Source organism: Limanda limanda, chromosome 6, assembly GCF_963576545.1.
Source record: "Limanda limanda chromosome 6, fLimLim1.1, whole genome shotgun sequence".
Classification (NCBI taxonomy): domain Eukaryota; kingdom Metazoa; phylum Chordata; class Actinopteri; order Pleuronectiformes; family Pleuronectidae; genus Limanda; species Limanda limanda.
The window spans coordinates 26846453-26859294 of NC_083641.1; the positions used below are offsets into that span (position 1 = coordinate 26846453).

The 12842-nt window shown below is 48.2% G+C and overlaps 2 protein-coding genes across 2 annotated transcripts; one reads left to right on the forward strand and one right to left on the reverse strand.

Annotated features, from left to right (window-relative positions):
- The first annotated feature begins 50 nt into the window (after positions 1-50).
- nup88 (nucleoporin 88) lies at positions 51-2269 on the forward strand. The gene has a single exon (XM_061073528.1). It carries the CDS (start codon positions 51-53, stop codon positions 2241-2243), a length of 2193 nt encoding a protein of 730 aa, XP_060929511.1. The 3' UTR covers positions 2244-2269.
- Positions 2270-6029: 3760 nt separating this feature from the next.
- ehd2b (EH-domain containing 2b) lies at positions 6030-12654 on the reverse strand. Its single transcript, XM_061073045.1, has 7 exons — positions 12385-12654; positions 10856-11308; positions 10545-10721; positions 9440-9537; positions 7989-8401; positions 7742-7906; positions 6030-6677 (listed from the first exon to the last, which is right to left on the reverse strand). Exons 2-7 carry the CDS (start codon positions 11074-11076, stop codon positions 6126-6128), a joined length of 1626 nt encoding a protein of 541 aa, XP_060929028.1. The 5' UTR covers positions 11077-11308; positions 12385-12654; the 3' UTR covers positions 6030-6125.
- Positions 12655-12842: the final 188 nt, after the last annotated feature.

A 12842-nucleotide genomic window follows, 5' to 3' on the forward strand; every position in this document is an offset into this window, starting at 1 on the left:
ATGGTTGCGTGCTCGCCCGCCCACCACCGCGACATACGGCAGTTTCCAAGATGGCGGCGTTCGGCGCGGAACGCTGGGTGAGCGAGTTGCCGAACCACACGATCTTCAGGCGGATCCGGGAGAGGTCGGACCGGGACCGGGACCGGGAGCGGGCCCGGGGCGAGAGGGGGGTCGCCAAGAACCTGACCTTCTGCCTGGGGGGCGACCTGTTCGTGTGGGACGACGCGGAGCGGAGGTTCCTCACCACCAACCTGCGGCAGCTGAACGCGGAGCCGGAGGGGGGACTGGGGGACTGTGGTGGTGGTCTCTCTGGCTGTCAGACCCTCCTGTGCACCGACCCGCCGCTGTTCGAGGTGACCCGGGTCTCTCTGAGTCCCACCGGGCACCACGTCGCCCTGGTGGGCCAACGCGGGGTCTCGGTGCTGGAGCTCCCGCAGCGCTGGGGCAAGAGGAGCGAGTTCGAGGGCGGCCGCAGCGAGATCCAGTGCACCACGCTCCCGGTGGCGGAGCGGTTCTTCACCAGCTCGCAGGCCGTGAGTCTCCGCCAGGCCGCCTGGTACCCGAGCGACCGCGACGAGCCGCTCCTGGTGCTGCTCACCTCCGACAACACGCTCCGCTTCTACGGCCTCAAGTCGCCCCACACGCCGGTGAGAGTCCTGCCGCTGTCTCAGTCCGATGATGGAAGCAGCGGCCATCCTCCGGTCTGCTCCTACGCCGCCTCGCTGGGGGAGATCGCGGTGGCGTTCGACTTCGGGCCGGTGTCGCCTCCTCCCCGGCAGCTGGCGGCCCGGTTCCCCAAGGAGCAGCTGGTGTACCCCCTGTACATCCTCTACGAGAACGGGGAGACCTACGTGAGCTACACCAGCCAGACCACCGGGGTGACCCTGAGCAAACCCGTGGGCCCCCTGCCCATGTACCCGGCAGCAGAGGACAACTACGGCTACGACGCTTGTGCCATCCTCTGCCTGCCATGTGTGCCCAGCATCCTGGTCATCGCCACGGAGACGGGCACCCTGTACCACTGTGTGGTGCTGGAGCCCGAGGAGGAGGAGGAGACGCGGGCGGTGGAGAAGTGGATCCGAGGCGCCGAGGCTGTCCCGGCTCTCTACGTGTTCGAGTGCGTGGAGCTGGAGCTCACGCTGAAGGTGGCGACCGGGGAGGACGAGGAGCCCCCGGAGTTCGACTTCACCTGCCCCATCCGGCTGCACCGGGACCCCCTGTGCCAGCACCGGTACCACTGCACCCACGAGGCCGGCGTGCACAGCGTGGGCCTGATCTGGGTCAACAAGCTGCAGAAGTTCCTCCAGTCCAAGGAGGAGGAGAAGGACAGTCTCCAGGAGCTGGCTGCCGAGAAGCGCTGCATCGTGGAGCACATCCTCTGCACCAGGCCGCTCCAGACCAGTCAGTCGGCTCCGGTGCTCGGCTTCTTGATCGTGTCTGACCTTTCCCTCGGCGCCACCATGATCTGCATCACCAGCGCCTACGAGTGCATCCTCCTGCCCCTGCTGAGCTCCATCCGCCCCCCCTCGCCCTCTCTGCTCTGCTCCCACCTCGGCCCGGGCTCGGTGAACTCGCCTCTGCGCGGGCTGGCCAACGACTCCTTCGAGCAGCACATCCGCAACATCCTGGCCCGGAGCTCCACCAACCCCCTGGTGCTGAAGGCCGGAGACAAGGACACGTCCCCGGCCCCCCAGGAGTGTCTGCAGCTCCTCAGCAGAGCCACGCAGGTCTTCCGCGAGGAGTACATCCTCAAGCAGGACATGGCCCGCGAGGAGATGCAGAGACGAGTCAAGCTCCTGACGGGCCAGAAGAAGAAGCAGCTGGAGGAGCTGGCTCTGTGCACGGAGGAGAGGAGGAGTCTGACGGACGCGGCGGAGAGGCTGGCCGACAAGCACGAAGACGCAAAGTATCGTCAGGAAACCATCATGAACAGGGTCAAGAAGGTGCTGGTCAGCGTGCAGAGCCAGCTGCCCGTCCTGTCCAACAGCGAGAAGGACATGAAGAAGGAGATGCAGACCATCAGCGACAAGCTGAAGCACCTGGACAACTGCATCAAGCAGGTGAACATGAAGATGGAATACCAGAAGACGCAGGTGGACAAGGACGCGCCGGCGGCCAGGACATCGGTCTCACTCAACGCCCAGCAGAAGAAGGTGGTGCAGGACGTCCTCAGGGAACAGGGACAGCAGATCGGGGACATGATGAAGCAGATAAAGGACATCAAGAACCACTTCAGTTTCTGAGCTCCGTGGACATCACCAGAAATGGGTTGTGGGGGGGGGGGGGGTTTGAATGTTCTGTCGAGTTGATACAGCCCAGTTATTAAATTTTGATAAAAACCTCTGTGCTTTAATTCTCAGTGTATGTGATTTGGTTTCATATACACTGATGGAACTTCCTATGTTGCTTGTTCTCTTAATTGAAAAATAACAGTTTTGCCGTCATGACAATGTTGAGTTTTGAGTCAAAGCAGAATATGTCGTGTACATGCAGGTAAAATTTGAAATGTATTGAACTATTTTCAACATGTTCGGCTCACTTTTGGATAAAATAATAAACTTTAAACATATGTATAACTGACTTTACTCATTTGAGAAAAATCTAGCCTAGAAACATCTTTCACAAGCAAAATTATAATTAATTAAAAATATATATTTACTGAAACATCCACAAAAACAATTGTAAAGTAAATGTAACAGTGTCAAAGGATTTTAAACGAATATGTTCACAAACTAGTAAACTGAAAGTTGTCATATTTATGAAGTGATCAGTAGCTCATGTATTTCCCAAAAGAAATGGGGTCACATTCATAGTCCTTGTTATGTCCAGCTGTGTCTTATAAATACATTATTAACATATCTAAGTATGATGCTTCAACAGTACTAACAAGAGGCAGTAGAATGTCACTCAGTAGAGCTGATAGTTCAGAGAAAGACAAACTATCCTGCACATGATTATTTAGTTTTTATCGTGGAAATATAAAAAGAGAAAATAAATTAGTCTGATAAACTATATTATTTAGTTGTCATGTCGTAAACAGTAGATATGAATCTATTTAACTCTTGTGTCTCTGCTCCAGAGCAGATACACAAGAGTTTTTGTCATACATATAAATGGTGTTTTTGCCTATGCAAATTAGGACATATTCAATACGTGTGGAGCTCATTTACATATTCAAATTCATTTCAAAAGAGACTTGTAATAGAAAAAAAGTTACTTTTCATGTACACTTTTACCATGTAAAGTTTTATTGTGGTAGGAGTAAAGGAAAAAATTAAGCCTACTTGGGTGTATTTTGGGCATATTCGATTAGTGTATAGCTCACTTGCATATTAAAATTCATTTTCAAAGTAACTTGTAATACAAAAAATGTTACGTTTCATGGTTACTTTCATTGTGTAAAGTTTCATTTTGATAGGAGTAAATGAAAAAAATAGCCCCTTTGGGTGTATTGTTGCCGGGCCTTATTGGCACACATTGATGAGAATTAAACATATTTCCTCAACTAGGATTTCTTAGGACTTTTAGTATGTTGTTCTAGACACCTCATAGAAATAATCTAGGCTGAAAAAAATTATTTAAAATTACTTCTATTTTTGGCTCCAAAATGGGTTACTTTGCGTGGACTATAAATATTGTTAAGTCGTTTCAGATGTTCACTCAAATAGCAGCCTGCTAAAAATGCATGATATTCTAAACCAAGATCTGTTCATCATTTCCTGAAAAATTCACATGTATTAAAAAAATGCCCAGTGTTGCAATGAACGGAAATATTCGCATCTACACCTAAAGTGAATCAGACCCCATCTTTCCACCATGTTTAGTTCGTGTATTTTGTATAATCCTGCAAACAAATCAATCAAAAAACATGTGCGCTTAAATAAAACATATTCAGATTTATCAGAGAGTCCTGACGTGAAGATGGGAACAAATTTAAAAAGGAGTTAAATAAACTTCATGACCATTTTGCAGCTTGTAGACTTTGGAGCTGTTAAATTGTATGATGTCATATGGACATATGGCGTTTCTGTTATTTTATCCACTACATTCATATCAATGAGAAAAAGCTTAAATATTAAGCACAATAAAACTACAGTGGAATAAACACCTTTAAAACTGAATAGTACAACCAGAGTGGGTTCAGAGTGTACCTAATAAACTGCCAGCTGAGTGCACACGGGCTCAGGTCTGCCCTCTACAGGTATAAGACTGGCCATGCAGTGTGAGGTGGAGGCCTGTCTCCAGCAGGGGTCACCCCCCCACCACAGCTGCTGACCTCCAGTGTCTCTGCTTTTCCAGGGGACGAGGAATTCCCCCTGTAAGCTCCCAGTGACGTAGGAGGAGACCCCGGTTCCGTTGACTAAGCTCCACTGTTTGGGGGATGTCTGTCCTTGTTGAGTGTGTGTGTGGGGGGGTGGTGGGGTCCTCCTCTCTGACCCCTGACCCTCAGAGCTGTGGTGGAACCCTGCAGCTACAGATCTATGACTCAGAGTAATTACATAACAGTCGAGCATTGTTCAAGCTGCAGTGAGGAGTCTTTTTACTCTGCTCTCCAAAATGGCGTCGATGGCAAATTACTTGAAAATATACAAGAAATCAAGTTAAGGAACTTTATCTCCACTCGTCCTGCCCCAGGGTTTGTTGTCCCCCCATTACTAGACGTCTTCCCCCCCCTCATAACCACACACTTTCACAGGGGAGGGTGTGGTGATGCTACACAGCAACACACTCCAAACAGGGGATGCTGTTAAACCCTCTCATAAAGGTACAGTGTCTGGATCCTGTGTGTGAGGAACCTTAGCAGACCCTTGGAAAAGGGAGATATTAATAACTCGTGGGCCGGCCCACCACATTCCTCACATGTGAGTCACTGTGAGCCAGAGAGAGAGAGAGAGAGAGAGAGAGATGGCGGAGAGGGAAGAGCTGTTTCTCATTTGTGTTTCTTTCCATGGTGGAGTGGAACAAGGAGGCGGGGAGGAGGAGGCCCCCCCCTTCGCTGGCAGAATCCTGGAAGCCTAATGTGAAGCACACGCATCTCAATACAGGACACATAGTTCAGCAGCACATAGTTTACACAGGATGAGGCCGGAGGTTGGAGTGAGGGTGTTGATCTGTGTGTGGATGAGAGGGAACGGGACTGAGCTTCAGTGTGTGGTGGAAGAACGGGCAGAGGGGGGGGGAAAGGATTCAGATGGTGGGAAGGAGAGCCTCGGAAAATGGTGGTATGGGGACTTGGCAGGGGAGAGTGTGAGTCACTGTTTATGTGGTCTGTCACCGAGAAACCAACTGAGCTGCAGAGAAAAGAAAATCCAAGGGAGAAGCAGCCCAGCGATCACTTCTGAACAACGTCCCTTTCAGAATCCTCTCAATGGTTCTTCACTATTTAAAACTATGTATCTTACAAAAGAATCACAGCAGAGACCAAGACACAGTCAGAGAATCTTTATTTGGTTACAATAAAAGTTAAACATTTGGTGGAGCTGTGTACAGTAGTCAGTGATATATCAGTCATTCAGCATGGAATCTCAGCACATCGTGTTCTTTAACTGAGGTCTGCACAAACAAAACAGCAACAAATACACACAAAAATAATAAGATATAAAGTCAGCAGAGAACTGGTGGCGTGCAAAGCGTCAAAGTGAAATGCGTTCAGGTTATTAGACGCGTGCTGCCAGCTCGAGTCGAAAATAAGAATAAACAACAGGTCTTGTGATTGGAATTAGTCTTTTGCTGTGAAATACATGTTGAGTTCTGCTCGCTCAGAGGGCGCCTGCCTTCATCTGCTCAGCAACACAAGTGGATATATCTTTTTATTTTTAAAGTTCATAATAAGAAGCTAAAATTGCCGGAGCCAAGAGGAAGAAGCAACCAGACCCGTGTGACGTCTAAATACACAATCTTTTTTCATTTTTTTTTGTTGTTGCAGTAAACCAAATGCAAGCCTTACACTTTAAATACAGTTTGTTTCATAGTACAAAGACAAAATCAGTCTCATAGGAAAAGGGGACACATGTCACTTTTTGGGACATTGGTCTGGGGAGAGGGGGGGGGGGGGCAAGAGCGAATAGGAAGAGTTGCAGAGATGTGACGGCCGGTAGAGGAGAGTCTCTCTCAGGGGCTCGTGTCTACGCATCGGAGCCCTTCTGCCTGCGTTTGGACGGGGGGATCAGGCGGCTGGGCAGCTCGGGGGGGAGACCGTGGCCCTCCAGCTTGACCTCGATCAGGTGACTGGCCAGAGCGAACTCCTCGTCATCCAGCATCCCGTCGTGGTCCACGTCCGACAGCTTCCAGATGCGGCCCAGCACGGAGTTGGGCAGGCGGGAGCTCACCATCCAGTCCTTGGCCTTGGGGCCGCTCAGCTTCCCCTCGTTGGGCGCCAGGTTGTAGAAGATCTCATCGTACTTGGGCTTGTCTTTGGTCACCACCCAGTCCTCCTCCTCGCCGTCCACGCCCTCTCCGTTCTCCTCGGCGAAGGGGTCGCCCTCGTTGAACGGGCCCACCCGGTTCCCCATGAAGGCTCCGCCCTGCACGCCGGGCTGGTCGCCGGCCTCCAGCTCCTCCTGCCGCAGGAGAGGCATCAGCGTGGCGATGTCGGAGGCCAACAGCTCGTCCAGCGCGGCCATCAGGTGAGGCTTCAGGGTTTTGAATTTGCTGAAGTCGTGAACCATCAGTTGCTCCTTGGGAAAGAAAAGGAAATGACAAAAAAGTGTTAGCTAGAAGACTTGAAGACTAAAGTTTGGTTAATTACAGAGAAGGATTTACACCGGTGAGAACATGAGGAATCAATCAATCAATCAATCAATCAATCAAATTTTATTTGTATAGCCCATATTCACAAATCACAATTTGTCTCATAGGGCTTTAACATGGTGTGACATCCTCTGTCCTTAACCCTCAACAATTATACAATAATATTGTCTTTTGCACACTCTGTCTACATATTCTTAGACTATTAGTATATTATATTACCTATTGTATAGTCAAATACTTATATTCATATTCATACTTCTACTATATATCATATCATACTCTCTGTATATTCTTGTTTACGTAAGTCTATATACACATATTTATACATGTGTACATGTTATAATTACTATTATTATACCACCATTACTATTATATATACTGTTGCTGCCATTATTACCATATACTGCTTTTATATTGGTATAATTACTATCATATATAAATATATATTATGTTATATTATATACTATATATACTGTACTATTGTTATATACTGTCTAACAATAACATTACCATCATATCATCAGTATTACCATCATCTTGACACTGCACCTTATCTACCTATTTTATTGTATTTTATCTTGTGCTTCTGTATTTTATTCTTTCTACCTCAATATTTTTAATTTTATTCTATTGTATTGTATTGTATTTTATTGTATTCAAATATACCGGCTGCTATGACAACTTAATTTCCCTTCGGGGATGAATAAAGTACTCTATCTATCTATCTATCTATCTATCTAAGAGTCAGGAAAAACTACTAAAAACACTTTTAACAGGTTAAAATATGTAGAAACCTCAGAGAGGCACATGTGAGGATCCGTCTCCCAGGACGGACACAAGTGCATCAGATGTCAAGTGTAGGAAAACATCATCGGGATTAAAGTTTTTAGCAGCATCGATGAGGGTAAACATTTTTGAGGGATAACTTCAACACTATATGTCAAGCAGTCCTGCAGCATCATAGTCTCTGGTCAGCAGCCATCTGACTCACCTGCATCTTAGTACAGTCTGGGAAGTCTCCAGCAGAAATGTTGTGCTGCAGCTGGATCTTGGAGAAGATCACTGGCAGCTGGTAGATCAGATTCTTCTTCTTATTGTCTTTTCTGAAGACAGAGGGCATCTCCTGCTTCAGGTAGCTGATGATGTGGGCGTGGACCTGGGAGAAGGAAGAGCACAGCAAACGTTATAACACCTGTGTCGTGAAGAGAGGTTGAAACACCAGCGATGACGATACACACCCGAACCAGACGAGCCCTCTTGACCAGGTCGTTGAGCTTCCGTAGGGCGGCGTTCCGAGGAAGGTTCTGGATGTCGGCGAACAGATCCTCCTCCTCCAGCTCAAACAGCTTCCGGTTGTCGGTGACCATCAGGGGCTCTGACCAGAAGGAGCCGATGTAGACGCGCAGGACCTCGGGGGTGTTGAACACTTTCCCCAGGGACCACATGAGAGCACCGTACACCCGCATCAGCTGCTGGGTGCCCACCATGTCGGCCTTGTTGAGGACCACCCGCAGCTTGTCCTCGTTGCCCTTCAGGGCGCCGATGGCCTCGGCGAACTCGTCGGATATCTCCAGCTTGTGGGCATCGAAGAGCAGGATGATGCGGTCCACGCGTTCGGCAAACCAGCGCAGCACGGCTGGGAAGTCGTAACCTGTTTGAACGCACATGATGAATATCAAAGAAAGAGAATCCACATTCGTGTCTCTTCAACTGGTGAACACAGGGGTCAGGAGAGGGTGGAGAAGGTCGACACAGACACAAACCCGTCGTCTGCTGTGTGCACGTCAAACCTCACGTCACACACATCTCAGTCAAATCTATATTATACATTTAAAATAGGAGCCAAATAAAACCACTTAATTTTTGGTTTACTGATTTGTTGATACTGAAAAGGGTCAGTTCACCCAAATAACAAAGTTTAGATAATTCACTTACAATCCAAATCTAAAGTTGTTTTTACCCACATCATAGCATTTTTTTTATAGTATTTTATGTGATTGTCTGATATTTTATTTCACTCTTCTCTTGTATTTTGTTTATAACTTCTTTATTTTTATTGGATCTTCTTTTATTGTACAGCACTTTTTTTTTATGTGACTCAACTACGTAAGAAATCATTTGGATTGTCCCGAGCAACCGGGACATCGTTTTAAAACTATTTTAATATATTGGATGAAACACTGTGCAAAGATTCATTTATTGTTGTGAAATCCACAAACAACATTCTGTGCATCGTTGTATTTTTCCGGAGAGAGAGAAAGGAATCTTGTCTGTCGGATATTTCAAAACCTGAAATCTGCTGGACTGACCCGAGCAGAGTTCACTGAGGAAACATGTTTTTCACTCTCCACTTAAACTTGTTAGTTGCTCATGCAGATTGAATTGAATGGTGGGTGACTCGACGTGTGGATGAAGAGTGAGATGATGATGATGATGATGGTTATTTCTCCCGATGTGCTGACAGGTTTCACTTCTGTCTCTGCTCCTGATTAGGATTTTTACTGCTGCCGAGTTCTGCTGAGACGGTTTCTCCTCCCGCTGCCAAGTGTTATTGTGACAGAGCAAACTGCTCCCAGGAGTTAGCCAGGCGTGCCAATGAGATGAGTTGGTGAGACGATGCTCAGGGGATGTTGTGTCTCTGCGGGACCCCCCCCCAATGCCCTCTCCTCACCTTTTCTGCTCTTCATACCTCGGCTCACTCTCTGCTTGGCCCCGGACAGGATCCCCGGGGAGTCGATGATGCTGATGCTCTCCAGGACCTGGTTGGGCATCTGGGCACACTGGAACCTGATCGGTGGAAAGAAGAACACTCAGATAGAAACATGACAAAGGTCACAGAGGTCGCCCTTATAGGAAACTCTGTCAGCGTCGATGGAAAGAATCTAAATCATGTGCAAAATGGTTAACTGGTATCAAAGAGGCCAATGTGATGTCAGGGGCTGATTGGACGACATCCCCCCCCCCACCCCACCCCTCCCTCTGCAGGCCATTGTGTGCAAGTAGGCCTCTCATTGCCTCGACGCTTCCTGAAGGAAAATGACCACTAGTGCCAGAATCAAACAATAAGGTCTGCTAACGATGTGTGGCCTAGAACAACAACACCACTTCCTGTATTTTATGAACTTAACGAGCCCAGCGGCTCTCGGAGCAGGAAGTCGACGCAGGAGGAGAGACGACAATACGTACGCAAACACACCCTGGGAGGGAGGGAGGGAGGGAGGGAGGGAGGGAGGGAGGGAGGGAGGGAAGGTCTCTGCTGGAAAACTGGCATCGGAGCTCCATGTTGGAGACGCGTTAACAGGAGGTCACTGTATGAGCCTCTCAGGTCAGGCCGGTTCCCTCCTGTTCCCCTGCTAGTGGATCAAACTGCTCTGTTGTAGGATATTTGACTTTCTTGGTTTCCAAAAGTGGAAAAACAAACAGAAATCTGGCAGCAGAGACGTAGACTCACAGATTCTCATAACGCGTGTGACTTCATTTTGTTTGTCTCTGCCCCGGGGGGGGGGTTTGGAGGCCTCTGACCTCCACTTTCAACTTGCGTACATTGCAGTTCCTGCCAGAGAGCCTTAGCGTTCGTCATCCTCTCGGGGTGATATCGCTCCCTTTCTCAGTTTTTTCCACAAATAAGGCGAGTGCCTCCCCGCTCTGAAATTTGGCACAAGCACTTGAAATTCCAAAGAGCTGAAAAACATGTCTGTTATCTCTCCGTTCCCTGTATGGGCTCCCTGCTGGAGTCGGCCCGTTTCTCGCTGATGTGTATCTGGCTGCCTCGGTGGATTCTTTACACAGCTCACCTGTTGAGGAAGGTGTTTCCGAACGGGTTGAGTTTCCGGAAAGGTTTGTTGGGGTCCACGATGAGGGCGTTCCCGGGGATGACCCCCTCCACCTCGCCATGCATGATGGCGGTGAAGCAGTCGGTGGTGGGCTCCGGTCCGATCCTGCTCCCGGGAATATCCTGCTCCAGTAGATACCTGTGAGTCACAAACAAAACTTGTGATTTCCTTCATTACTCGCACTTAAATAAACGTAACACTCACACACTAGTGAACAGGTTGCATGTCCGATGGTGTAATGTCTTTGCATGTCCGATGGTGTAATGTCTTACTTGATGAAGGTGGTCTTCCCTGTGGAGTACTGACCCACCACCAGCACCATGGGCTTGTTATCGAAATCTGCATCCTCCAGACTGGGGGAGTGGAAGTCATGGAAACCATAGTACTCCTCCAGAGGCATCAGCTTCTTACGATACAGGGACTTCAGTCCTTCTGTCACAGTGCGGATCACCTCCGGCGCTTTCTTCACATTTTTTCGCCCCCAGCGTGACATGCTGATCGACTAATGAGATTGTGATTCTCTTACAATAATCCCTGACAGAGTTGCGTCTGCTGTTCAGAGCTGTATTTCCTTTGGCTGAGCCCTGGAAAATCTTCAGATGTTTCCTGTATTTACGCGACTGCTGCTCCCTCGGCCTTGAAGCCTCCTCTGCACACGCCAAGAGGAACGATAGGGATGAGGATTTCTTTGCAAGTCGGGATCTCCCCCTGACTATTTATATTTCCTGGAATGACAAAAGTTAGAGGTTAATCCAATTGAGATTAATCCAGGGGGCGAAAAAAGTGTCTTTGTGTGTCTGGACCCCGGTGATCAAGATCTGCCACAACCTAGAGTAAGGATGTGGAATCTGGTGTAAGCCTCAGCCCACCGGGAGCGAGCCAAGCATTGTCCAAGCATGCCTGGAAAAAATTGGTGTTCATGCTGGAAAACTTGCAAACCCAGCCCTGTGTCGGGCACAGACACAGCTCACTGCTCTACAGCGAAATGAGTAAGACATTCCTTTCATCCCCTGTATACGTGCACGGCTCAATCCTCACGTAAGGAAAAGACCTCCAGACGAAGACTATACAAGGAAAAACTCATTTAACCTCTTTTAACCCCTTAAAGTGAGAATCTTATCCGACTCTGTCTAGATAACCAGAAACACTGGATGGGGATTTGAAGTCGCAGCTCATTATTAGAAGCAGAAGACATGCATCAGCAGACGGTAACTCATCTATGAAGAGCTTCTTCTCTCTTTAAAGTCCCTCTTGAACAAGGATTAAAGGAAAAATGTGCCCAGAGGAGACGAAGGCCGCTGAGCACAGACTAATCACAAGACTTGTGTGGACAGGGTTCTTGTCAAAATGGCGAACCCCGGGGATCTACAGAGGAGACATTAAATGTGATTTCATAAAAAACAGCTTTGTGCCAGCAGAGACGTGTGGGTACGAGTTGATTTCAGGCTTCCCCAGAGATTTTAAGTTTGGTTAAGGATCGACTGGGATGAAGTTCTGAAGTTAAACGACAGTGGAAAAAATGCCTTGTGGGTTTGTGAACCACAGTTGCAACAGTTTTTGGACTTGGATCAAGAAACGTATTTTAATTGTAGCCTCCAGGAGCATCAAGCAACCGAGGAGTAACACTAACGCATCGGAAAGAAGGAATGGAAAATGACTATTGACAAGTTTATAGACAGGACTGATACTTATACTAAAAAACATTAAACTGCTGCATCACAATCTGGATATATTGAGTAAAAGTACAAATTCAAAGCTGAGTGCTCTAATCATATTTAAAGTTTTGAAAAGCAATAGTTACCAAGTTCTTATGGAGAAAGCGCAGACCTCTTCCACTCTCCCTCTCTCTTGCCCTCTGGAGTGTGGAAAAATATTTTGACACAAAAACAGTGGAAGTCTGCTGGAGGAGCTGCAGCTACTTGTATGGGTGTAGCTGTGACAGCGAATGGGAGCTCTCAGCAGAGCGCCAGGGCAGCGGGACTACACAGGATCCTTCTTCTCCAGGGTTTAATGTACTTCAGATGAGCTCCAAAATCTGGCGTGGATCCTTACTCTGCTTTCTGAAGGAGCACACACACACACAGAGAGACACACACACACACAGAGAGACACACACAGAGAGACACACACACTACGCAGAGGCAAACTTCTCTCTGAGTTGAATGCACCTCCTCTTCCAGGGATGCCGAGCAGCACTAACACTGGGCTCAGGGCAGGGATGAGCTGTGGTCAGAGGGTGTGGAGCTGGAGGAAGAGGGG